The sequence below is a fragment of the Antechinus flavipes genome, chromosome 1 (genome assembly GCF_016432865.1).
Source record: "Antechinus flavipes isolate AdamAnt ecotype Samford, QLD, Australia chromosome 1, AdamAnt_v2, whole genome shotgun sequence".
NCBI lineage: Eukaryota > Metazoa > Chordata > Mammalia > Dasyuromorphia > Dasyuridae > Antechinus > Antechinus flavipes.
In genome coordinates, this window is record NC_067398.1 from 337,018,800 (window position 1) to 337,046,759 (window position 27,960).

General features: G+C 40.1%; 1 protein-coding gene across 1 annotated transcript; it reads left to right on the forward strand.

Annotated features, from left to right (window-relative positions):
* On the forward strand, positions 1-26,619 carry MCRIP2 (MAPK regulated corepressor interacting protein 2). Its single transcript, XM_051969011.1, has 5 exons — positions 1-931; positions 1,285-1,384; positions 24,473-24,600; positions 25,146-25,247; positions 26,189-26,619. The coding sequence occupies exons 1-5, from the start codon at positions 880-882 to the stop codon at positions 26,257-26,259; spliced, it is 453 nt and encodes a 150-aa protein (XP_051824971.1). The 5' UTR covers positions 1-879; the 3' UTR covers positions 26,260-26,619.
* The last annotated feature ends 1,341 nt before the right edge of the window (positions 26,620-27,960 follow it).

Genomic DNA, 27,960 nt, shown 5'->3' on the forward strand with positions numbered 1-27,960 from the left:
TATATTTAGGGGTATGTTGGAGTCAGCTCGTACCAGCGCCTGGGAACCAATTGTTAAATTTAGTGTGAGCATTTGTAACTTGGAACTCGCAAACGCTACAAATGAGGGATTGGTTTGTTCTTTTATTGATATTCTAGACTTGAGAAGATGTGAAAAATGCAGATTAAACTTGTTTGTCAGGCATATATTCACCCACCTAACCCCCCCCCCCAAAAAAGAAAAGGCTTGTTAAGCCTTCAGCAAACACTCCCAACCCCCACCAACTCCTATCTTCGTCCTTTTATCTTTTTCAGCCCTGTATAGTGAGCAAACAACCCCATAAGAAGTCTTATGACCGAAGTCTTGGGCTGAGTTTGCAAAGGGTGCCAAGAGAATTTCCCTCCAAAAAGTTACACTAGCTTTATGACTTAAGGGCACCTGAAGGACATTTTATGATCATGCAGGGAATCCAGACCCCAAAGAACTCTCCGTATTTCATTTCCTAGTTGGGCTGTCTTCCCATGAGCTCGAGCAAACCAAGTTTTCTGTAGCTGCCCTTAAGTACCAGACGCTGGACTTCCGCACGGGTTGTAGGTCCCTTTAAGACGCTTGGGGGCGTGTAGCTAGCATGCCTCAGTCCTTCTCTTACTCTCCCCTAGCATTAAAGGGGAATCGCAATTTCTCAGACGCAGAGCGAAGTTAAAGCAGAAGGTAGACTGGGAGAGTTTGGCAGCCACTTGACCTGGTCTAGTCGGACTGTGCTGGGCTGGGTGGTCCCGAGGGGTCGGGGCCGAGATCGGAAGGTGACCCTCGCCCCCCACCTTTGCGTTGTCACCTCTTCTCCAAGCTGGGACCCCCTGACCACGTCCTGCCTCCCCGGAGAACCGCGGCGAGCGCAGAATGTACACGATCACCAAGGGACCCAGCAAGTTAGCCACGCAGCGGAGGACAGGTGAGGAAGGAGGAGCCGGGAGAGGGCTCCGGGGGCATAGCACCCCCTCCTCTCTCGCCCCCACCTTGCACATGGAGTCGCACACCCTCGTGGTTTAGGTTTTTTTTTTCCTTCTTAAAGCGACCATTGGGGGTTTTTCTGAGCGGTTCGACGAGCTGTCACTCCCCACAGAGAGTGAGGCGTACCACGATTCCTCCGCGAGAGCCTGCATTCTCCCGAGCCCCCGCCGGCTCCCGGAGGTCCTCGGCCTGTACCCCCGCAGCCCCTTTCCCCGGGCCGGCAGCGCCGGGGACCGTGCCAGTTCGGCCCGCTCCCTCCGGGCCGGCGGTGACGCGGAGTCCTCGTCCCTGCAGGTCCCACGCAGCAATTGGAAAGCAAGCTGGGAGAGCACCTGAAATGCCGGCGGTCAGCGCAGCAGCCGCAGCAGCCGCCGGGCCCCTGGCCTCTGTCAAGGTGAGCTAGCTGCCGCACTCCGGCGGCCGTCCTGCTGCCCCTTCGCGTGAGCCTTGTGGGGTGGTGGCGGTCCCCGTCCCCCCCGGGCCGGCTGGGAGCCCGGACCCAACCTCTTCTCTGCTCCCCCGTCCCACCCCCCTCCGCTGCGGCTCCTGGTGCTAGGCATGGTAGGTTGGCGGAGGAGGGGTGACCTTGTCGAAAGGTTACTGGGGAGTGTCATTGCCACATGGCTGGGGGGAGGGGGAATTCGGGTAGTCTTCGCTTTGCCCGCCTGCTCACTAGAGCAATGTCCTTTTCCCTGGAGGGCGGGCTCCCGAGTGATCCTTCCCCACCTCCCACTCCCTGGGCTTCTCTAGTTCCCCCCGGATGCCTACATCCGCGCCCCGCCCCCTATCCTTCCCCCTACCCCTCTGCTTTGGCCACGAGAATCCCCCGGGGCCCCAGTCTCTGCTGGGCTGGGAGGGCACGAGATTGCCCTGGCTCGGGCTGCCAGCTGCGCCGGGGGGTGGAACACGTCCTGGGTGCGGGAGGTGGGGCCGGCGACTGCTTCCTGCTGCTTCGAGAATTTCCTCAGGGCCTCCGAAGCTCCGGTGCCCCAAGGCCGTTCCAGGCTGAGTTTGGGGAGGCAGGCCCCAGTCGTCTGCTTCCCAGACCAATAGCATGACTTGGCATGATGTCTCCAAAGCTGCAAATCCTGGAAATGCTGGGTCACAGACTGCGGCTTTAAGCACTTTTCTCAAACGCTCTGGGAAGTTAAGTGGGGTATGGTGAAAAGAATATGGAACGTCAAAGTCCAAGGACCTGGATTCAAATTCTGACGCTTTTATTATCTGATCTTGGGCAACTCTGCCCCTTTGGATCTCTTTTCCCAAATCTGTCTGAGGAAAGATTTATGATAACTAACCTCCAATGTCCTTTCCAGACCTAACATGCTGTGAAATATAATGATTCATTCAACAAATATTCATTAAATGTTTATCATATATCAAGAACTGGGAATACAGAGAAGGTGAAATGTCTTGGGGGAGGAGGACCGAATAGGTATTTATTTGTCAGGAACTTTATAGATATTCATTCATTTGAGCTTTCCGAACAACCCTGGGAGGTAAGTGCTATCATGATCTTCATTTTACAGTTGAGAAAACTAAGGCAGGCAGAGGTTTATGGATTGGCCCGGGTCACACAGGTGGTCGGTCTTTCAGACTGGATTCTAACTGGTCTTTCCGACTCTAGGCTCAATGCTCTCTCCACTTAGCTATCTTGCTGTCTAAAAGGGTACATAGCTTGTAAATTGTCAGAGCCAGGACTTAAATCTAGGTCTCCTGACTAATTCTTATTCATTTATGACTTTAAAAAGCCCTTTCTTTTAGAATATATATATATATAAGGGTTCACTCCCTTCATCCCCCACACTCTGGATAGGCTTAGGGCAAGGAGCTTCTTTAGAAATGTCAGACATTCATAGTTCAGCTAAAGACTCCCCTCTTTTCTTTCTGCTAACCTACTAATTCATGCTTACTAACCATTTTGTTCTATGCTTAATTTCATAAGCATTGGCAAACTAGAGCCAATCCTGGGTAATATATCTTCCATAAGGCAGAAGAGATTCCTATGCTGCCACTTGGGTAATTGTGCACTTGAACAATTCATAAAATCAATAAACAATGATTAATTGCTTCCTGTATATATAGCCCTGTGCTAGGTGATAGGGATACAATGACAGAAACAAAATGCCTTCATATTATTCTATTGGAGTATACAGTATATAGTATATATGTATACAATATATATGTACAGTTAGGTAGATATAAAATAATTTGAGAGAGTGAGCAGTTCTAGGGTAGAGGGTGACCAAGAAACAGGCAGAGAAAAAAATATATAAGGATATGTGGTTTTCTAAGTCAATAAACTTAGACCACAGGAATCCTTATACAATCCACATATGGTTTGTTATAGGAGGGACTACCTGAAATATATCTTCAAGATGGAAGGTAGGGAATTCCAAGAGGTAGAGCTGTTTGATATTGGGCCAGTGGACCAATTAATTCCTGAGGTGGCTACAGCTGTTATTTCTTCACTTTTCTTCCCACCCTTCCTTAGCATTTGCTATTTGCCACCTGGCATTGCATCACTTTGATACATTCTTAAATGAAAAAAACAGTATTATGTATTTTTATTGCATTGTATTATTTTTAGAGTTTATATTTAATTTTTTTTGATCGTCTTCCTCAAAAGAAAGGAGATGCTTCTTGTCCTTTCTCCAAAACTGGAAAAATAAATGACTGAAACTAGTGGGGTCTTGGGCTTTTTTTTGGGGGGGGGGAGGAAGCTGAGGCAATTGGAGTTAAGTGACTTGCCCAGGGTCACACAACTAGGAAGTATTAAATGTCTGAGAACAGATTGGCTGGTGCTCTATTCACTGCACCACCCAGCTGCCCCCTTTAGCCTTGGGCTTTTTGACTAGGAAAGATCCAGAACTTGATTTTCTCCCCATTGCATAGATGAAAAAGTGAGGCACCAGGGAAGAGTCACTTAGAATTTGGCTTAGGCAACTTACTTAAACTCTATACTTTATGTATTGAATAATAATAGCTCCCCTGCTTGCCCTATAGGATTATTATGGATATCGTAATGGATCTAAGTTGTTCTGCAAACTGTAATTTATTTTTTTTAGCTGTTGGAATCTATTATTTCATTTGTGTGGGGCAGTGATGTCAAATTCAGCCACTAAACTGTCCCTGTGGGCTGTATATTGACTTAGAAAACCACACATGTTTGAAGTATTTTTAAAATTAATATATCAGTTCATTAAAATCAGATACGTTTTACATGTATTTGGAAAAATAAAAAGCCATTAAAAAACAAAACAAAACCATGATATATATAGGATAGCTCTCTGATGGGGAATGCAGATGGGAAAAACACAAGGAAAAACTTAATGTAAAAAATAAAAAGATATCAATAAAAATAAAAGAGAATTTGAAGGAAAAAAACAATCAGATAGGAATTACATTTTAAGGGCCACACTCATTATTATGGACTTTGTGCATATGTTTAACACTTCTGAAGGAAGAAATTGTCTATCCAAAGTACTAATCAGTGACTGCTTTGCCACCCAAGGCCTCAATTAATCTCTTTCTTTGAAGAGGTGTTAAGGTTCATGGATTTGTGAGAGTCATACCCAGACTGTCAAAGGTAATACATGAACCCAGGTTTTCCTGATTCTAATTCTATAGATGGAAAAAATGGTAGAGGCTATATAGAGTAATTCCTTCTTCCTACAAGGTCAGAGAATGTAGAAGCCCAGAGTAGAGTAAAATAACATGCTCAAAGATCCTGGAATGGTTTGTCATTTCCTTCTCTAGATGTTTATTTTATAAGTGAGGAAATTGAGGCAAACAGGGTTTAGTGACTTGTCCAGAATCACACAGCTAGAAAATGTTGTGCCTGACAAGGAGTATAGAGGAGAAATGTCAAAGTAACATTTGTTATCACCTTGCATGTGGGAAGTGAGAAAGTGAAGAGTTGAGGATGACACTCCCCCTCCTCTGACATTGAACCCAGTTTAGTGAACATGCTCATCACCTCTTTTTAAGATTATTTCAATAGCTTTCTGGTTGTTTTTTTTTGTCCCTACTCATTTATCACAATGATCTTCCTGTGGCTCAGGTCTGACTTTGTCATCCCCTGTTAAATAAATGTCAATAGTTAGCTCCCTATCACTTTCAGGATCAAATATAAAATCTTGTCTGGCATTTAGAACCTGTCCCTCCTATTTTTCCAACTTGCCTATACTTTACTCCCATTTTCCCATTTGACCATACTCCCATTGGCCTTCCTTTCTGTTGTTCTGTAATAAAAGTGCTTTCTCCAAAGATGATATCATTTTTGTCTTACATATTTCTTATTTATACATAATTACATTTTGTTTCCCTCCTTAGATTGCAAACTTCTTGTGGGCAGGGATTGCTTTTAACCTTCTTTGTATCCCCAGTTTTTATCATACCCTCAGGCTCACTGTAGGTCCCTGTAGGTCAACTGACTTGAAAGTACAACTTGACCAGCCTTGAAGTCAGAAGTTCAAATCTGTCCTCAGACACGTCCTAGCTATGTGACCCTAGGCAAGTCACTTAACCCCAATTGCCTCAGCAAAAAAAGAGAGAGAGAGAGAGAGAGAGAGAGAGAGAGAGAGAGAGAGAGAAACAATTTGACTACATAATTCAGATGGAACCAACAAAAGAAGGGACACAGCTATATAACAGTCAAATTGGTCAAAATGGTCAAAATATGTCTGACTCTTCTGACTCTGTTTTGAGATTTTCTGGACAGAGACACTGGAGTGGTTTGCCATCTCCTTTTCCAACTCATTTTACAGATGAGGAAACTGAGACAGTTAAGTAAATTGCCCATCTAGTTAATGTCTGAGATTATTCTGGTTCTCCTGTCTTGGCTGGCTTCCCCATCTGGCTGCACCCAATTACAAAGGCTTTATATTTATATTACAAAGTGTTTTATGTTTTAATACACCCAGACTTAACATTGTTTCTCAGTAGCTAAGGGGGAGAGAGGAGGCAGCTAGGCTAGGTAAGGTCAGGATTTGTGGTAGCAGAGTGGTGAAGGGAATGGTGTAATCCAATTAAGGCCATAACATAAATTAGAAAGAAAAGCCCCACATCAAATTGAATTTAACTTGATTCTTTTCTGCCTTCCCAGTTTTCTTCCTAATAGTGGGACAGTAGGACTGCAGCTTGACTCTGGGGTGTCAATTATCATTAGGAATTTATTAGGAATATTAGGAATAAGAAAAATCTTATTAAGGTTTAAAGGTTTTGACTGTGATCCTTTTCTGTTTGGGATATTTCACTTTGAAAGACAATAAGGATTTGGTACCAGGGGAAGGGAGGAATAGTACTAAGTGAATGATTAGCAGGAGGAGTAGCCAGGTCAAATCAGTTGAGGGAATACTATAAGACCTCTTGTTTAAAACACTTTTTTTCTTCTCTTTAAAAATTTTTATTTTTACTTTTTTTTTAATATCATCGGTTTCCCAGTACAACCCTACCCCTATTACTTCCCAGAGAGCCATCTCTTGTAACACAGTTACAAAGGGCTTTAAAATGCTTTCTAGGCACTAAACACTTTATATTTTAGTTAAATTAGGAAGCAAATACTTTTGAGTACTTAAGGGTACTATTTGGTTTAGGAAACCCGAAGACATTGTTCAGCAAAATTAATGGGTAAGTAAAAAAAAAAAAAATATATATATATATATATAATTTGCAGTGTTACACACCTATAGTTGCTCATCTCTTGTATTTCTTTGGATGCAGCTAGTGGTGCATTGAGTAGAACCCTGAGCCTGTGGACAGGAATTCTTGAGTTCAAATTCAGCCTTAGAGCTTTACTACTAGCTTTATGACGCTGGGCAAGTTACTTAAATTCTGTTTGCCTCAGTTCCTTCAATTGTAAAAAGGGGAAGCTAAGAACACCTACTTTGCAGAGTTTTTATGAGAATCAAATGAGATAATTGTAAAATCCTTAGCACAGTTCTTCTAAATGTTAGCACTAATATATGTGTTATATGCACTATGTAAATGTTAGCTATTATTATCACAGGCTTGTTGTGAAATCGGAGGCAATATTTATAAAAAGTGATTAACACAGTGTCTAGCACTTAGTAGGTGCTATAAACATGTTTAGTTTCACCTTTTCCTGGTAGACTCCTTGGTCATCATAATTCTACAGCATTCAATTTCAATTGTTTTGTAGTCACTATGTACCTTATTGATTTCCGATAACTTTGTATTGATTCATGTGAGTCTTCCCATGTTTCTTTGTATTCTTTGTATCTATCATTTGTAGAATAGTGTAATGTGGAAAACTTCCATATGGGGCCTTATAAGGGGTTTTTCCTAGTCCCCAGTCCCATTGTCTTCTGCCCAAGCACCATGTTGCCTTCCCTCTGCTCCTTAATTTGACTGCAAACTCAAATGAACTTTCATTTGTCTCTTTACTTCCCTCTCCCCTTCTTTATCACATACTCTGTACTTTTCTGACTTTGGTGCTTTTGCTCACACTATTCTTTTGTGCTTAGATTATCTTCCTCATCTTCTTCAGTTGCATTCCCATTCTTTGTATAAAAGGGTAGGATTTATTAATTTACTCAATTAACTCATTCCATCAGTAATGACACCTTAATAAGGTAAGAAAGGCCCCCTCTTTTTTATAGTTTTTTTCCTCAATAAGATTTCACCTCTCCAAACACCCATGAAGATAGCTTTCAGCACTCATTCCTGAAAGATTCCATATTCCAAATCTTCTTTCCCCTTTTTCCCCTTTCCCCAAGGCAACAAGCAATCTGATATAGGCTATATCTATATAATCCTTCTAAACACATTTCTGTATTTATCATATTATATAAGAAAAATCCATGAAAAAGAAAAAGTGAACAAGCAAACGAACAAAAAAGGTGAAAATAGTATGCTTTGACACGTTCAATCTCCATAGTTCTCTCCCTCAATGTTGGTGGCATTTTCCAACCCAAGTCTATTCAGAAGTACTAAGTCATATATCAAAGTTGATCATTTAACCTAGTCCTTCCTTTTCCTCCCCTTGCCCCTTCACCCTCAATTCCTGATTCCTTTGAAGAGTATTTAGCTGGAATGCCAGACTTGTTCCAATCTCTGAAATGACCTTGGTTCTCAAATAGCTGGATAATTTTTAGATGACCCCTCCAGCAAGACCAAATTTTCTCAGCCTATCCAAATACTCTTCCTGTGTAACATGACTCCAGTTCTAAGTGCTTTTTTAACCCTTAGTCTAAAATCTGATTGATAGTTAAAGACTTATTCCCATCTTCTTAAAGTATCTTTCTACTTTTAGATAGAGAGACTTGTTTGAGTTAACCAATCAACCTAGCTCCATGACAACTTGGTTAATTTCATCCCATCAGTGGCAACCCTTTTTTCTCCAAGAGTACCTGCTTTGTGTCTGCATCTCATCTCCATCCCACCCCATCCCAGAATATAAGCTCCACAAGGGAAGGGGTACTATCTTTTCTCAGCACTTAATGCAGTTCTTTGTGCATAGTAGGTTCTTAATAACTGCTTATTGAATAAATGAATGAATGAATAAATTAATAGGACATGGAAGCCATAACCCAAAACCTGTTTTCCTAAAGTTGTAGAGCAATGTGAAAAGGAAGGGGCTTCCCAATCCATATATACTATTGCCAAGTCACTCCTCTAATGTTTTTCTCTGTGATGAAAAGGAAACTATATATGTTCTGAGTCAGTTGTTGAAATAAGGAGGTTGGGCTTTGTGATCTTTAAGGTCCCTTCTTATCCTGTTATCCATGAAATCAGAGCCACAGAAGACTCCAGTCATCTGTTTAAGACATCTAAATTCTCTCAGGCATAGGGAGAAATCTTTGTGCGTAGATGTTTTGGTCCTGGATTTGATCAATGGCTGGATTTTGTCTTAAGGAAAGTATATGCTGTGTTATCATGGTCCCAGGAGAGTTACTTGGTTGGGGACTTTTAAAATTAGAAGGGATCTAAGGAATTTTAACTTGTGTTCATTCTCTTTAGGGTAACAAGGGGTGTGTGTATATAGAGCTCTAAAAGCAATGAAATTAATTTTAATTCAGTTACACAGGGCTTTAAAATGCTTTCTAGCACCTAAATACTTTATATTTGAGTTAAATTAGGAACAGGTACCTCTGAATACTTAGGGTTCTATTTTTCAGATCAGAAGTATGAAACTAATTTTATAATAATTTTACAATGATTTTATATATATATATATATACACAATATGTACATGTGTATATAATTCATTATCTCTTCCTTGATAAGGGTAACAGGATAGAGATCTGTTTGCTGGTTTGCTTCCTGGAGGGGGTTAGATTTTGGGGGGAAGTGGGCTTGATTAAAGTGGAGTTTGTGATTGAAAGATGAGTGAAGTTAATGTGTTTGGATGAAATAGTAAGCTTTCCAGAGTTCTAACAAATTAGACAAGAAACCCCAAGAAAATAGAAGATGATTAATAGAGTGCTAGTTCCCAGTATGCCTAGATCATTAGAGCTTGCGTCTGAACTTGACATATACTCCAGCTGAGCCTACAATTATAGGTTGTTTCTGAGCCTACAAATGGCTGTCTCCATCCTTTAAAAATCTGATTTGAGACCTGGTATACATTGAAACACACCTCCCTTCTTAAAAGAAAGCACCTCCCTAGATAGACAGAACTAGAGACTATTTCTGACCAATCACTGTTTGTCTAGGAGGTAATTCAGATAATTGTACCCTTAACTTTTCTAAAAAAGTGTTTGGTTGTTATCTGTTGACTTCATTCCAAGTCTGTAGGGGAGCATCTTACAATAGATGTTTACTAATTGTGTGCCCTAACCAAGGCCCTAAACTTCTCAGTCTCAGTTTCCTCATCTGTTTTACTGGATCTTCATCCTTGAAGTGGATAGAACACAAGATCTGGGCTTAGTTGCTGTGTGATCTTAGGGAAGTCACTTAGCTCTGTTTTTCTTGGTTTCCTCATCAACCACCCCAGTATCTCTGCCAAGAAAAGCCATATGAACTCACAAGGAAGATACATGATTGAATCACAAAAAAATGGAACTCATATTAGCACTTGCATCACAGGAGTGAGGATCTCATGAAATAACCTATGTAAAGAGCTATAGAAATGTTAGCTATTACTTCCAAATGTGTCCTCTGCTTGCTATCATTTTTGCTCATCCAGATTCTTCTTAATCTGGTAGCTTTGACCAGTGAACATTAAACTAGGTCCTTGAATTCACAGCATAATGTGTCTTTAGGAGTATAGGAAGTATCAGTAATTGTGTGAGATGAAGGAATGATTTCTAGCTCAAGACAGTGATATCTGAGGAGGAGAGAATTCAATTCAATCTAACACTTAGCTAGCTGTGGGAAACCATGTCTTTGAATCTTAGTTTTCTCATCTGAAAAAGATGTAAGATACCTTACCTACCTCAGAGGATTATTTTGAAGAGAGTATTTTGAAAACTTTAGAAACACTGAATAAACATTTTGCCTTGCTTTGTATCCTTATGGATTAGATTGGCTCAGTTCCAAAGCACATACTAAGTGCTTACTTAATAATCATTGGATTATTGATTGATTGATCTCAGAGCTTTTTGGACTTCCTTACATCTAAGATGTATTGAGATGGGTTCTTAGGCTGAGCCTTCAAGTGTTTATTAAATGTCTTCTTTCTACACAAGATACTAGCTAAACTTTGGGAATATCAAGACAGAATAGGAAATTATGTTTGCCTTCAAGAAACTTAGATTCTTAGAGGCAGGAAGGACATATCTTAGGAAACAGTTTGTACATAGAAAAGCATATACAAAGTATACAAAGGAAATACAAGGTAATTTCAGAGAACTAAATGCTAGAATGTTAACAACGGGAATTATGTAAGGCCTTAGGTCAGAAAGTGTTTTGTGAAGCTGAGATGAGTCTGGAAGAAAACTAAGAATTCTAAGACGCCTTGAATTTCCAGTTCACATACATCCTACCTGTGTGGTCACAGGCCCACAGGAAATTTGGACCACTCCGAGAAATTTTTAAAACCTGATAAACAGGCTCATTATCTTCTTGGCTTGGAGGCTAATAATTAACAGCCTAAATTTATTTATCCAGTGCTTTTTTCATAACAAACTTAAAAAGGGGTGATAATAACAGCAATATTTAGTACAAATATACCCACATGCAATAATATCCGTCTGTCTATCTGTATATCGATCTATCTTCCATAGGTTATCTCATTTGAACCTCACAACTTTGGATGCTATCATTACCCCATTTTATAGATAAGGAACCTGAAGCAAATAGGGGTTAAGTGACTTGCCCAACATAGTATAGGGATTGAGTTTTTGAGGAAGGATTTGAAGGCTGACCTTCAATATCTGAAGGATCTGTAATTTTTGTCAGGATGAATATTGACTCCATTGATTGACAGCCTCTTTGGGAATTAGAAGACCATTTTTTGAGAGTTGTTTTGGAGAAGAGAAAAAAAGGAGAATTACATTTCAACTAACCTGATCATAAGCCTCTGAGTTAGCTAGGCTTATCCTTGCCCAGTCATCAGGAACTTGACCAAAATCTTTTCATCTTGATAGCACCTGCCTGGGTCTCTATTCCATTGATATGAATCATAATAAAAATTCTCCTTTAGGCATCACAAAACACATTCTCTACAACAGTAGTGAGAGGAAGGTAGACATTATTGTCTTCATTTTAAAAATTAGAAAACGGAGGCTTTGGGGGGAACTAAAGGATTTACTTTTTGATCACAGTCAATATCCTTTAAGCCCTGCTCTCTTGAGTTCATATTATACCCATTACCTCCCAGGTAAATGACATTGGTGGAATCCCCATTTTGCAAATAAGGAGATTGGGGCACAAAATTGGGTCTGGAACTGGAACTGTAGACTCATGCTCCAGCTGTTCCTAGGATAGCTCCAACAGGTGTGAGATTAATAATATTAACTTACACTCATTTATTCAGCCCTTTAGAGTTTTACCAAAGCTTGGTAATTATAATGTACCTCCACATTTGACTAAGATTCGGTACTTTTTAGTACTTGAGATCCTACTTGAGATCTTTAAGTGAATCTGAGAGAATCTCATAAACTGAGATTCAGTAGCTTTTCTTAGTCCCTCAGGGTTGACCCTAGGCCTGAGTGTGGTTCTTTGCTTCTCACTGAAGACAAAGGAAGCTTGGTCATCTGTAATACAAGTTAAGGGGAAGTTGTGGGTGCAGGGCTACTGTGGGGTCCAGGCCTGTTGCCCATCCTTCCCTCAAACAGTGGCTCCCTTTGTTTAGAGGTGCTCTTGGCAGGGTAGCTGGCTGAGAGGAAGCCTTGATTAGCTTCTGCCCTAGGCAATGGCTTCCATTTTGGTGAACCACACCACAATGATTATGGTTTGGACTCTGTCCATGTCTGACTGCAGCAAAAAGGGTTGTCATGAAAACATGAATTTCAGTCTGCTAATGGCTCCTGAGTAAGGATTATGTGACAGCTCAGATGTGGGAATCATTGCGAGGGTGAGGGGGTGGCAAGATGAGGGACCTGCATGGCAGAAGAGAAAATGGTACATTTTAGAGAAATTTCATTAAACAATAGGATTGGCTGTAGACATGAAGCAGCTAGAAATACATTAACCAACCAGAGATAAATCAACATAGAAACAGCTTAAAGCAGAATGGCCACCAACGGGAAAGTTTGTCTAAGCAGACAAAAAAGACCTAGAAAAGATCCATGTTTTCAGGAGATGCTGTCAGTAATTCCAGGAATCTCAAAGCAGAAGATGAAGTTCATGGGTAGGTCAGGGTACAGCAAATAAAGGCATGAGATCCTCATGAATCAGGCATCCTAATTGTGAAATAGAATAATGTCCATGAGAGTCTAAAAAGCCTAGCCCTCTGTAATTTTCACCTTTCAGATTTCTCTTGACATCAAAGATTTTGAACTGGGAATGATTGGTTAAAAGAATGGAAGGTTAAAGAAATGCTGTGAAGGAGGGATGTGGGAGCGAAGTCAAAGGCCCACAGGCTCTCAAGGGAAGATCTTTGCTCAGATGCTCATCCTTCAGCAAGCAGTCCCTATAAGTCCAATTGCAATTTTTTTCATCTGATTCAGCAGTTTTGAACTGGTTTTGAAATGGGGGGTGGAGTATCTCATATCTTTCCCCTTCCCTGTTCCTCAATCCCAGTTCCAACAGGATTAAACCCTTCCCCAGAAGGCAAGATAACTTTCTGTGTGTCAGCTATTGTGTATTAGCCGGACTAACTTGTCCTGGAACTCTGTATGTATGATTCCAGAACCTTCCTCAGCCGCCCCCTTCCACTAAAGGAGAGAGGGGCGTTTCCAGCCGGGCAGTCCCTTAGCATTCCAGATCCAGACTGGAAAGTCGAATGAAATCCAGCTGTTCTTTCCATCCTATTATAGACTTGATCATTCAGGTTTCTGGGTTTCTGATTTGGGAGGAACTAGATCATGCCAGCTGAGCTCCAATGTTTATATTTGTGTGTGTGTGTGTGTCTGTGTGTGTGTGTGAGTGAGAGAGAGAGAGAGAGAGAAAGAGAGAGAGAGAGAGAGAGGGAGAGAGAGAGAAAGAAAGAGAAAGAGAGAGACAGACACAGTGTTTTATTCTAGGCTCTTTGTCAATGAGGAAGAGATGGGCTTTTTCATTCAAGAATTAATTGGCTTCTCTAGATCTAGGCTAAACCTGTGAGTAGGGGACAAGAGATTTTTGTTCTGTTCTTGATCAGTTTTTTTTTTTTAACTGAAGCTTTTTATTTTCAAAACATATGCATAAATACTTTTTTTTTTTTTTTTTTGCTGAGGCAGTTGGGGTTAAGTGACTTGCCTAGGGTCACACAGCTAGGACGTGTTAAGTGTCTAAGATCAAATTTGAACTCAGGTCCTCCTGACTTCAGGGCTGGTCTCTGTCCACTGTGTCACCTAGCTGCCCCAGGAATAAATTTTCAACATTGGCCCTTGCAAAATCTTGTGTGCCAAATTTTCCTCCTTCTCCCCAATCCCTCCCCTAGATGGCAAGTAATCCAATATATGTTAAAATTGTGCAATTCTTCTACACATATTTCTTTCTTTTTTTTAATAGCTTTTTATTTACAAGTTATATGCATGGATAATTTTACAGCATTGACAACTGCCAAACCTTTTGTTCCAATTCCCCCCCCCCCCCCCAGATGACAGGTTAACCAGTATATGTTAAATATGTTAAAGTATAAATTAAATACAATATAAGTATACACGTCCAAACAGTTATTTTGCTGTACAAAAAGAATCGGACTTTGAAATAATGTACAATTAACCTGTGAAGGAAATCAAAAATGCAGGTGGACAAAAATATAGGGATTGGGAATTCTATGTAATGGTTCATAGTCATCTTCCAGACTTCTTTCCCTGGGTGTAGCAGTAATGAATTGAACTGCTCTGTTGGAACTGATTTGATTCATCTCATTGCTGGAGATGGCCACATCCATCAGAATTGATCATCATATAATATTGTTGTTGGAGTACATAATGATCTCCTGGTCCTGCTCATTTCACTCAGCATCAGTTCATGTAGGTCTCTCCAGGTCTCTCTGAAATCATCCTGCTGGTCATTTCTTACCAAACAATAATATTCCATAATATTCATATACCACAATTTATTCAGCCATTCCCCAACTGATGGGCATCCACTCAGTTTCCAGTTTCTGGCCACTACAAAGAGGGCTGCCACAAATATTTTTGCACATGTAGGTCCCTTTCTCTCCTTTAAGATCTCTTTGGGATATAAGCCCAGTAGTAACATTCTGGATCAAAGGTATACACAGTTTGATAGCCCTTTGGACATAGTTGATCAGCCTTGAATAATCAGACTTTACTATATTGGATTACTTGCTGTCTAGACGGGGGAAATAGGGAGGAAGGGAGAAAATTTGGAACACAAGGGTTTGCAAGGGTGCATGTTAAAAACTGTTTTTTCATGTAGGGAAAAAAGCTATTGGTATATGTAAAAAAATAATCAAGATATAAAACAACCAAGAATAATCAAGGATTTAAACTTTTTTTTTTCCAAGTGTTTTTCACTTGGCTCCAACTCTCCATGACTACATTTGGGATTCTCTTGGCGAAAATACTGGAGTGGTTTGCCATTTTCTTCTCCAGTTCCTTTTATAGATAAGAAAACTGAGGCAAACAGGGTGAAATGACTTGTCTGGGGTCATACAACTTAGTAAGAGAGGTTGAAATGATAAAGAGAGATTATTATGGGAAGAAGCACAGAACTGAATAGAATGTGTCTGAAGTCTGATGAGGGCAGAAGGTCATCTCTTCCTGGAAGTTATACATCACATAGGTTTGGAGTCAGGTGGGAGGTGTGGGTCTGACTTCTGATATATATTCTCTTTTTGATCCTGAAGAAGTTTCTAAGAATTATTTGCATTACTTGCATCTCAGCATTATAGGAAATGCAATGTTCTCATGTTCAGGGGAGAGAACTGTTGCCTGTCACCATAAGCCCTTTCCCCCATAGAGCAGAATCAGTGACAAAGTTTTTATTTAATTTTCTGGCCTCAGTTTCCAGGGCAAGGGAGGAGAGAAGACATATTATCCCTCAAACCCTGCAGGGCTTTTATTTGTAGTCGGCCTTGTCCAACCTTCAAGGCCTTTCCAAAACAAAACAACCTTGAGTGTGACAGGATAAAAATCCCATGGATATTTCAGTCACAGGGTCAGGAAGTTGGATGAACTCATTCTAATCTGCTGATTTTGGCTCCTGGGTTTCTGTGCAGTGCTCTTGGATGTACACAAGATTTTCCTTCCATTTCTTTATTTCCTTCTACAATGATAATAATATGGGGCAGCTAGATGGTGTGGTGGGTAGAGTACCATCCCTAAAGTCGGGAGGACCTGAGTTTAAATCTGGCCTCAGACATTTAATACTTCCTGGCTGTGTGACCCTGGGCAAGTCATTTAACCCCAATTGCCTCAGCAGAAAAATAAAAATAAAGTAAAATGATAATAATACGTAGCCCTTACTAGGTGGCAGATAATATGCTGAACATTTGCAAACATTATCCCTTTTGATTCTCACCCCAACTTGGGAGACAGATGTAATAATAATAGTGATGATGATGAGGATAATAATACTTAACACATTTGGGAAGCTAAATGGGTAGAGTGGTGGGATTGAAGTTAGGAAGACTCATTTTTCTGAGTTCAAATCTGACCTTACACACTAAACACTTCCTAGTGACTCTGGGCAAGTCACTTCATTCTATTTACCTCGGTTTCCTCATCTGTAAAAGAAGCTGGAGAAGGAAATGATGAACTATTCCCAGTATTTCTGCCAACAAAATGCCAAGTGAGTTTCTTTTGATTGATTTGGGATACAATCTTAGTAGTGGTATTTCTGGGTCAAAGGATATATACCAGGTTTCATAGCCCTTTGGAAGGAGTTCCAAATTTTTCTTCACAATGATTGGATCAGTTCACATTGGGGTCCCAATTTTTTCATAAATCCTCCAGTATTTGTCATTTTCTTTTTCTGCCATGTCAGACAATCTGATAGGTGTGAGGTGACACCTCAGAGTTGTTTTAATTTGCATTTCTCTAATCAGTAGTGATTTAGAGCATTTTTTCTTATGACTAATGACTACAGATAGCTTTGATTTCTTCTTCTGAAAATTGCCTGTTCATGTCCTTTGGCCATTTATCAATTGGGAAACAGCTTATTTTTATAATTTTGGCTCAATTCCCTATATATTTGAGAAATGAATCAGAATTTGAACTTATGATTTCTGTTCTCCAAATCCAATGATCTTTCTATTCCCTATCCTCCCCCAACATTGCTCTCTCTAGTCAATGCCAAAGTTATATGACTAATCTTAACATTCTTCAAAGGGGCAAAGAAATCTGGGAGCCAAAAAAGAAAATAAACCAGTGACTCCGCCCCCAATTGGACTTAGAGATAGCTCCTACATACTTTAGTGTTAATAATTGCTGGCCTTTAACTTCACTAAATTGGAATATGTGGTTAACAGAAAGAACACTAGATCTGGAGCCAGAAAAAATGGGCTTGAAGTCAGACTTCGTTACTTATTAGCTATATGATCCTAGGTTAGTAATTTTTCCTTCTCTGAGACTCAGTTTCCTTATCTGTAAAAATGGCAATTGGTCTTGAAGATCTATTCCAGATCCAACATTGAGTGATTGTGTTACAGGTCATCACCACCCTTTACTTTTGGCTTCTTTAAGCCAAACATTAGCTAGACTTTTGTTGTTGTTGTTGTCTTAATAGTATTTTCTTAATAGTATTTCCCCCCCAAATACATGTAAAGAGTTTTTAACATTTTTTGTAATAATTTTTGTTCCAAATTTTTCTCCCTCTCTCCCTTCCCCCAAGACAACAGGCAGTCTGATATAGGTTAAATATGTACAATCCTCTTAAACATATTTCCATATTTGTCATATTGTAAAAGAAAAATCAGACTAAAAGGGGAAAAAAATGAGAAAGAAATAAACAACCAAAAAAAAAAAAAGTGAAAATAGTATGATTCCCTCCACATTTGGTTTCCATAGTTCTCCTTCTGGATGCGAATGGGATTTTCCATCCTGAGTCTATTGGATTTGCCTTGGATCAACTCATTGTTGAGAAGTCAAGTCTATCACAGTTGATCATCACATAATTTTGTTGTTACTATGTACAATGATCTCCTGGTTCTGCTCACTTCACTTAGCATCAGTTTGTATAATTCTCTCCAGGCCTTCCAGCAGGCCTGCTGATCGTTTCTTATATTAACATAACTTCTTATATTCCATAACATTCATATACCATAACTTATCCAACCATTCTCCAGCTGATGGGCATCCACTCAGTTTCCAGCTCCTTGCCACCACAAAAAGGGTTGCCACAAATATTTTTGTGCATTGGGCCCTTTTCCCTCTGACAGACTTTTTAAAGGTCTCCTGTTCTGGGTGATGGTCATATCAACTAGGGCTTGGATGTTAGCCAGGACACATGCAGATCTCAAGACAATCCTCTTTATTTATAGCTCCCCTTTCATCTGAGGCACTCAGAGAAGTTTATACACATCAACAGATGGGAAACTTGAGGCCTAGGGGAAAATGTGAGCAGATCCTTTCTGCCATCCTCCTGGAAAAGGTTGCTATTGATGGCCAATACTTCTGGTCACTGAGGGGTAGAGGGATCCAGCAATCTGAGTGGTGGTCAGGATGATGCAGAGCTCATAAATAAGACTTGTAGACGTTTTGCCTTGTTTTTCTTTTCCAATTAGAGCTACAAAGCCAGCCTTTCCTAGGGTGATTAGTTGAGGGAGGAAAAGAGGGAGGCAGGGAAAGAGATTTAATTTCCCACCTAGTGTAAGGAACTTAACATAATCAAGCACTAGTTCCCCAGGCAATGGGGAGCTAAATCCCTCCCTTTAGTATCATGTTCCTCCGTGAAGAGGGGAAGGACCTGACCAAACCTTTTATTCTTTCTCTGCACCTTAGGTTCCCTGGCTGTGAAGGGAGTCAGAGTATTTCTTATCAGAGCAAAGAAGAAGGGAGAGAGGGAGGGAATAAACATTTAAATAGCTGTTGTTAGTGTCAGTCACTCTGCTAAGCACTTCAAATAAACATTGTTTCAATGATTTTCACATTACCTGCCAGATAAATGCCATTTTAGAGATGGAAAAACTGAAGCAAACAGTTAAGTAATTGATTTGCTTGAGGTTACACAGATAATGTCTGAGCTCAGCTCTTCGGAAGGAGGAAGAAATATCATTATCCCTTGTGACACTCAAAAATTGCTCAAATATTTATCAGGCTTCTACTATGGACAAGGAACTATACTAAGCACCAGGAATACCCTAGGAATCAGTACCCAGACCTGTGCTCTCCCCTTTTTTGTGGGGGGGTTTAAACAGTTTTTATCAATACTTGGATAAAGAACGAATAGATGGCACTCATAATTTATGGATGACACAAAGCTGAGAAGGATAGCTAATGCACTAGATGGTAGCTTAGATCAGTGGTTCTCAAAGTCAAGTCCAGAGATTCTCTGATGGTCTCTGAAACTCTTTCAGAAGGTCTGCAAATTCAAATTAGGTTTTTTTCTAATATGGTAAATCTATCAATATAACCCACATAAATAAAAATTCTTCAGACAGATCCTCAATAGTTTTTTAAATAATACAAAGATAGTGAGAACAAAAGTTTGAGAACCACTGCCTTAGATTCTAAAAGGCTTTTGACAGACTGGTATATTTGCATGAATCAGTGAAATGAAAATCAGCAGGGATAAATGATTTATTTACTTTATTTACAAGTCTTATACTTGGGTACACACACAAGAACATAAATATAAGAAGAAAGAGGTATGGTTAGACATCTGAAAAAGATCTGCTGATTCTAGTAGATTTTCAGTTCAATGTGAATTGGCGGAGTATTATGAAAAAATACTAATTAGATCTTGGGATGCATTGACTCATTCTGTCCAGGAAGAAGTGACCTTCTGCCCTTATCACACTTCATCTGACACATACTATTCAGTTCTGTGCTTAATTTTAAATAGGACATTGATAAGCTTGAACATTGCAAAGGAAGGCATCCAGAAAAGTCATGTGCCTTTGAGTCCTAAGAGGATTAGTGAAAGAACTAAACTTTAGTAAATTAAAATAATCAACTAAAAAATAAAATAATCAAAATTAAATTTTAAATAATTAAAGTAAAAAATAAAATAATTAAAATTAAAATAGTTTAATTTGAAGGGATGGCTGAGAGAGGATGCCATACCTGTCTTCAAGTATCTTAAGGGCTGTCAGGTCCAAGAGGATAAGCTTTGTTTCAATTTGATCCCAGAGAACAAAATCAGGAATGATGGATAGAAGTTACAAAAAGGGAATTTAGATTTGATTTCAAAAAAAATCTAACAATTAGAGCTGTCCAAAGGTGGAATGGTCTGCCTCCAAATATGTTTGGTTTCTCCTTCTCAGGTCTCCAAGAAGAGAGAGAGCCACTAGTCTTGCATATTCTAGTGGGGATTCTTTTTGTCTTAACACTTTGGTGTAAACTAGTTGGATGCTGAAGCTACTTTCAACCCTCAAAATCTTTGTGTACAGATCTGTGTGGGAAAATCCAGTCCTGTCCTTAACGAGCTTACATTTTAGTAAAGGGAAAAAAGGATCTGTGTGAATGAGTGAATGATAAGACATGTATTAAGTGCTGTGCTATTTTCCAAGGATACAAATGGAAAACTGATATTGTTCCTACTCAAGGGGTTCACATTACAATTGGAGAATTTACCATATATGGAAGGGTTCAGCTTCAAGATGAATAGAAAGGCATTAGGTTCATTGGAAGGTCAAATAACAAAATCAAGGATTCTTAGGGCGCTTTTGTAGGACAGGTGGCAATGCTAGGAAGGTGGGGAGGGAAGCATCTGGAGGGCGCAGCAAGGCAGGTGCTAGCACAAGGCCTGATTTTCATTTCATCTAACTTGAAATATATGTGTAAATAAAAGTTAATATAAAGCAACTTAATGCTCAAAAAGTTATCAAACTGTGCATATCCTTTGATCCAGCAGTGTTTCTACTGGGCTTATACCCCAAAGAGATACTAAAGAAAGGAAAGGGACCTGTATGTGCCAAAATGTTTGTGGCAGCCCTGTTTGTAGTGGCTAGAAGCTGGAAAATGAAAGGATGCCCATCAGTTGGAGAATGGTTGAGTAAATTGTGGTATATGAATGTTATGGAATATTATTGTTCTGTAAGGAATGACCAGCAGGATGAATACAGAGAGGACTGGCGAGACTTACATGAACTGATGCTGAGTGAAATGAGAAGAACCAGGAGATCATTATATACCTCAACAACGGTACTGTTTGAGGATGTATTCTGATGAAAGTGGATCTCTTCGATAAAGAGAGCCTTAATTGATCAAAGATGGACAGAAGCAGCTACACCCAGAGAAAGAATACTGGGAAATGAATATAAACTGCTTGCATTTTTGTTTTTCTTCCCGGGTCATTTGTACCTTCTGAATCCAATTCTCCCTGTGCAACAAGAAAACTGTCCGGTTCTGCACAAATATATTGTATCCAGGATATACTGTAACCTATTCAACATGTAAAGGACTGCTTGCCATCTGGGGGAGGGGGTGGAGGGAAGGAGGGGAAAAATCGGAACAGAAATGAATGCAAGGGATAATGCTGTAAAAAATTACCCTGGCATGCGTTCTATCAATAAAAAGATATTAAAATAAAATTAAAAAATTAAAAAAAAAAGAAAGAAAAATACTGAATACATTGAAAAAAAATATAAAGCAACTTATTTTTATTTTTTAATTAAGGTTTTTTTTTTCAAAAAACAAACCCAAAATAGTCTTTTCTTTCCTCCCCTTTCCCTATAAGAAAACAAGAAAAACAAAATCCGCTGTTACAAATATGAATGGTCAAGGAAAAGAAATTTCTACATTGGCCATGTTCAAAAAAAAGATACCTCAATCTGAGCTCTGAGTCTGTCACCTCTCAAGTGGGTAGCCAGTTTCCTCTTCAGTCCTTTAGAATTATGGTTCACTATTGTGTTAGAGTTTCTAAGATTTTCAGAGTTGATTGTCTTAAGAATATTGTGACATTAAAACAATTGTTCTCCTGGTTCTGTATTCATAACAAGTCTTCCCAGCTTCTCTGAAACCATCCCCTGTATCATTTCTTATATTACAATAATATTCCTCTTACATCCATATACCATAATTTATTCAGTCATCTTTTAATTGATCAACACCCCCTAGAAAACAATTTCTTTTTTTGTTTTTTTTGTTTTGATATTTTATTAATTTCTGTGAGGATTTTTTTTCATGGTTTAATTAATGACACATTTGACTATTCAAGTGAAAGAGACATGTGAAAAATAACATCCACATCCAAGATATGATCACAGAATAAATAATAAAACTTAAATTTTTTAACAAATATGCTGGGATTTAAATTAATGTTCATTTTCCAAGGTTGCTGTTCTCTTAGGAAGTCATACAGTTATTCTTTTGAAGTTGCCATTATTCAAAACATTTTTCAATTTATTCTTTTGAGATTACCTTCAGAGACAATGGTAGACTTTGAATATTATCAATGATCTCTTTCCAATAGCTTTGATTTTTTTTTAACTTTAGTAGTATTTTATTTTTCTAAGTACATGCAAAGATATTCTGCAAAATCAAGAGGAAAAGAGTGATAATGATGGAGAAAAGCAGGGATTAGGAAAAAATATCAAAGGAAGTTGTATTTTGAAGGAGATAAAAGTGGAGAGCGAATACTTTCAAGATGGGGGGAGGGGGGGCGCGGGGCAGCAAGGTAACAGTGGCTAGAACATTGACTCTGTAATGAAGATTACCTGACTTCAAATCTGGACTCAGCCACTTAACAGCTTGTGTTAATTCACTTAATCCTAATTGTCTCAAAAAAAAAAAAAAAAAAAAAGACTTGAGGGATGACTTGTACCAAGTCACAGAGGCAGGAGATGAAATATTGTGAATAAGAATCATTTAGAGGTACCAGCTTGACTAGAATAGAGAAAGTGCTAAGAGGGGTATTAAGAAATGAGTCTGCAATGATAGGTGAAAACCAGTCTGTAGAGGCCTTGAAATGCATGCTGAGAATTGTTTGGTTTGTGGGCAACCAACTACTCAAGCTATATAAGTATTTAGAAGTTCTAGTCAGAGATACCTGGGAATTGAGAAATGGAGAATCAGCAGGATTCTTTCTGTACATTTTGGATCCTAAAGCAGGATTACATTTCTAGATTCTCCTTGGGACTAATACATATTACTCCCAGCATCCATTCCCATGTAGAAACCCACAGAACTAAGGATGTTCCTCTCCCAACTGTTCCCTAAAGTGTGAGTTGCAGACTGTTTGGTAGTTTGCTGTGGATGCTTTGGATAGATCACTGGATCTGAAATCAAGAGGAACCAAGTTCAAATTCTAGTTCTACTTATTACTGACCTGGGTGACCTTGGTTTGCCTTCTGAATCTTCTCTTATAATGTGAAAAGATTAGGCCAAATCTTCATGAAGGACCCTTCTTCAAACTCTGTTTGGATTAAGCTTTAATACTGACCTTAGATATGAGAGACCTCTGGAGAAAATTGAATGGGGATAGAAAGGAATATACTTTGTTCTCAGCAGTACGTGGCACCTACATTAAAAACTGACCACGTATTAGGGCATAAAAACTTCACAGTCAAATTAATACTGACCCTAGGAGCTGGCCACAGACACACATAACTCAGTTTAAATAAGATTGCTGGGAGGAGCAAACAAAATATTATTTATAATATGTTTAGACTGCCGCATAGTAGGTAGATGCTTTAATAAAATCCATGTTTCCTTCTTTGATGCTTCTTTATATCATCATGTTTGTCTTATAAGAGGTTAGGTGGGGGTAGCTAAATGGTGAAGTGGATATCCCTAAAGTCAGGAGGACCCGAGTTCAAAAACAGTCTCAGACACTTAACATTTACTAGCTGTATGACTCTGGGCAGTTCACTTAACCCCAAATGCCTCATTCCCACCCCCCCAAAAAAAATTTTTTTAAAACCCCAAAGGAGGTAGGTAGATGGTGCGGTGGATAGAAGACTAGGCCAGCAGTGTAGAAGAACTGAATTAAAATTCAATCTCAGATTTTTACTGTCTGATACTTGATAAGTTGCTTAATTTCTGCTTGTCTCAGTTTCCTTATCTGTAAAACGGGGATAGTAAAAACCCCTTTCTTGCAGGGCTGTTGTGAAACTCAAGGGAGATAATATTTGTGACATGTAGTGAACAGTCTGTGAATGCTTATTCCCTTACCTGTTAGCTGAGGAGGGTTAGGATGGCAGTTCTGAAGTTCAGGGCTGCAGTGGGCTGTGTTGAGCAGTCCTGTTTGATAGCACTGGGGGAGTCAGGCCCTCCAGATTAGTTAAGGAGGGGCAAACCATCCCAGGTTAGAAACAGCAGTTCAAAGCCATTTCTGTGCTGATCAATAGTGGCCTCTGCACTCACTGCCTGGGAAAGATGGAGATTGAGTCTTAAAAAGAAGCAGTAACCTGACTACAAGCATAGAGCAGGGCATGTTGTTTCTGTCTTTTGGACCAAGATATTTCTGGCTAGCGCCTATATCCTGGAGCTGCTAGGCCAACTAGATCAGGAGGGTGGGAGTTATTTGTAGCTCCCCAGTGGCTCTATCCTATAGCAGGGGCAGCTGGGGACAGCTAGTGAATATTTTGCTAAACTTCTAGAGGAGTAGAATCCAGCATCTAATGTCAATCAGTCATAGTCAGACTCTGAGTAGAATTTATTTATTTAGTTAGTTAAATTTTCCTTGATGGGAAATAAAATCTGGCAACATAGTATGTAAGTCATCCAATTCTGTTGGGTATTCACTTTTCCATCAAGTCTTGGATGGGATTTCTGGTACTCTAGTCATTTGGGTGATATGGAAGCATGAATTAAATATACTGACCAAGGAGGTATTTTTCCCCTTACCCTAACAGCCTGGCCCCAAAGCTTGTGTTCAACAGAGTGAACGGCAGGAGGCCTCTGGCCACAACTCAGTCCATTACGGCCACAGAGGAGAGTTACACACTTGCCCACGAGGAGAATGTCCGCTTTGTCTACGAAGGTAAGAAACCCCAGACTATTCTTTGGGGACGTGGAGGGATAAGAAGGTGAGAGAAGCTTCCTCATTCATGGGAATAGGAAGTCACAGAACAGAGAAATATAAAATAGGCTGTCACAGCTGGAAGAGACTTTAGAAAACAGGAGAGAAAAGTGGAGGGAAAATGACTTGCCTGGACAAATAGGGCAGGGCCAGCCCTGTGTAATCAACGGTAAATATTCCCCTATTCCTCTACTACATTTACATTTCTTACTGGGTTTATCTCAGATCTATGATAAAAATAAAGCTGTGTTCTTTGAATTTACTCTGTTAACCACAATGGGTACCCAGAAGCATGTTGGGAGGCAGAAGGTAGGCTAAAATGGATCATGTGGATGCAGTTCAGAGCTGCTCTTTGTTGCTGGTGGTATGTTCACACAGCCGGGCCTCTGCAGTATGAGTGGTGGGTCATCCTGCTGTCCCTTTCTCTTGGTTGGGCTGGGCAAAGGCTGGGAGTTTTCCATGACTACCTGGTGTCTGCAGCCCTCAGGTTTCTATCTTTCTTGCAGCCTGGCAGCAGGTGGAGCAGCAGCTGGTGGGGAGCCAGGCAGGTGAGAGTGGGCCTAGACCTGTGCAGTATGTGGAGAAGACACCTAACCCTGGGCTGCAAAGTAAGTAGCCTCTGCTTTGGGTATTCCCTGTCCACACTGGCTCTCCCCACTCAGACCTCCATGGAAATAAAAACAACCCATCCTACCTAGGCAGGAAATGCGGGGGTCACTATTAATCATCATAGAAATGGCTTTGAACTGCTGTTTCCAACCTGGGAGGGTTTGCCCCTCCATAAGCAACCTGGTGGGCCACCTGTGCCTTCTTAGGTGCCTGTGTGGTGGAGTAAGCTGGAAAAAGACTAGAGTTTGGCTGGATTGTCTGCCCCAGCAATTTCCTTGGCAACAGATTCCAACTTCAAGCTCCTTTCAGAGTATTACTTAACACTGTGCACCTGTTAGTCAAGGACATGCCTGAAGTGAAATTTCTTTTCAGCTCTGCCTATTTTCTTTCCAGCTTGAGGCCTTTAGCCAAGTTTAGTTGCGTCTCTCACTTCAATGTTATAAGCAATTTAATTCTTTGGAAGGGTCTTGTCTAACCCTTTGGGTAGGTATGCTATTATTCCCCTTTCCTATTTGAGTGGAAGTGAAACCTTGCCCCCAGATAGTTACAATAATAATTGTATTGTCCAATTCATCATGTTTACAAAGGGCTTTCTTCATCACAATTCTGTAAGGAATCATTATCCAAATTTTAATGATGAGCAATCTTGAGGCCCAGAAAGATGAAGTGATTTGCCATTTAATTGATCTATGGCAATATGTTGGAGTGTATATAATACATTTTATATATATGAGTCAAGAATTAAATTCACATCTCTTTATCACAGACTGGTGCTCTCTGTACCATAGTGAATAAAAGAGCAGCAGAAATGTACCCAAGATTCCCTCCTGGAGGCAGGAATCAAGCTGAGCTAAAATTCAAGAACCTGTAAGCTAGACTGAAATATTGGTTCTCTAATGTGTATTCTCCCATTCAGACTTTTCCCTCTTTCTCTTCATAGACTTTGTACCCATTGACTTGGATGAATGGTGGGCCCAGCAATTTCTGGCTGGGATCAATAATTGCTCCTAAAAAGCTGCATTGGGAGGAGGAGAGTTGTCTATAGTCAGGGGCCATCTACCTGCTGACCCAGAGCAGGCAACACCAACAGAAGAGGACCACTGCCTCCTAAGCCAGCCCCCTTGTCTGGGGGATGAGGCAGGCACCTGCCATCCCAGAAGTGCCAGCATTTGGACATTTGGAACTGCTGCAGCCTCTGGCCAGGCTACCTGGGTGCTACATGTAGTGGGAGGGGGAGTAGAGGCCTGTTGGCCCCTCCCACCTTGACTTTGCTCCTGCCAGTTGAGCCCAGTGGGAAGCCCTTGCAGAGCTGGGATACAGCTCTCCAAGCCAATAAAGAATTTAAACCTGCCTGCCCTTGTGCAATGTAAAGGATGGTGTGTTCTCTCTGGCTTTCTGTGTGTTTGTGTGTGTGTAGAGGGAGTTGTAAGCTGTTTGGCTATGTTTTTTTTAAACGCCAGATATTCTTAACTTTTGGGGGACCATGGACTACTTTAATAGTCTGTGGACCCCCTTTTCAGCAAAATGTTTTTAAATACTTGAAGAAATGCTAAATTTCAGTTGGAAGTTAGTGAAAATAAAGATGTTTTCCTACTTGAGTTCATAGAAAGTCCTCTGCCCAAATCTATCCATAAACCCCAAGTTAAGATCTCTTACTTTAGAGTCAGGAAGTAAGGACTATTTTGCTGTCTCAGTTTTCTAATACTCTCTGGAGTAGTACTCCCCCAGGGTAGACCTCCTTAGGAGGGTCCTTCAACACGAAGTGTCTGTGATGGTGCATGTTGTATAACAGGGCAGGTTGGGGAAAGGCTTATCTAGCATTACCTTCTCTGAAATAGAGGCTCTTTATCACCTCCTGAGCAAGGTGTGTTCCCCCCTTTTGCTCAACATTACGAAGAAGGAAGGCTCAGAGCCGATTGCCTTTTTTTCCTTTTGAGGCTTCCATCCTAGTACCTCAATGCTCCTTTTGAGCATTCTTCACTACAGACAGAACTGGGGAGCAGGGAAGTCTGAGCTACTACAGCCATTGAGCAACAAGACCCAGAGATGTCCTGTCTAAGGCCAGTTTGAGTACTGTCTCTAGAAACCAGGACTGAAATTTTAAAACAATTGCATTGGTCTCTAGCTCCCCCTTTACTTTCTTAATAAAATGATGCACTGGGTTTTGAGAGAGATGCTTGTAGAATGTCTTCTGTCTGGGAGGCTTGGAACTTTTCCCTTTTGTTTTTATAATAGACTGTTTACAAAGTGTTTTTTTCCTCAAGTGAGGAGTATCCCCTTGTTACAAATGGAGAAACTGAGTGAGAGGCTGTGACTTGCCTATAGTCATATAATCCAGTAGGTGATGGAGCAGAGATTTTAACTGAGGTCTTTAAATATTTCTCCCTTCATCTTTCTTTGGACTTTTGAATAATCCTACCTCTCCCCTCCTCATGCAACTGCCAACAAAAATAAGGCATTTTGTTGAGGACAAAAACAAACAAAACTTAAAACAGTGCTTCCCCTCAAGGAATACATGTGCAACAACTATTTACAAAAAAGATATAGACGGGATAATTTGGAGACAATCTCAGAAAGAAGGCATTAAGATTTTCTTTTTTTAAGTAATAGCTTTTTATTTTTCTAAATACATGTAAAGATAGTTTCCAACATTTCACTATTGCAAAACTTTGTGTTCCAAATTTTTTTTTCCTTCCCTTAGGCAGCAAGCAT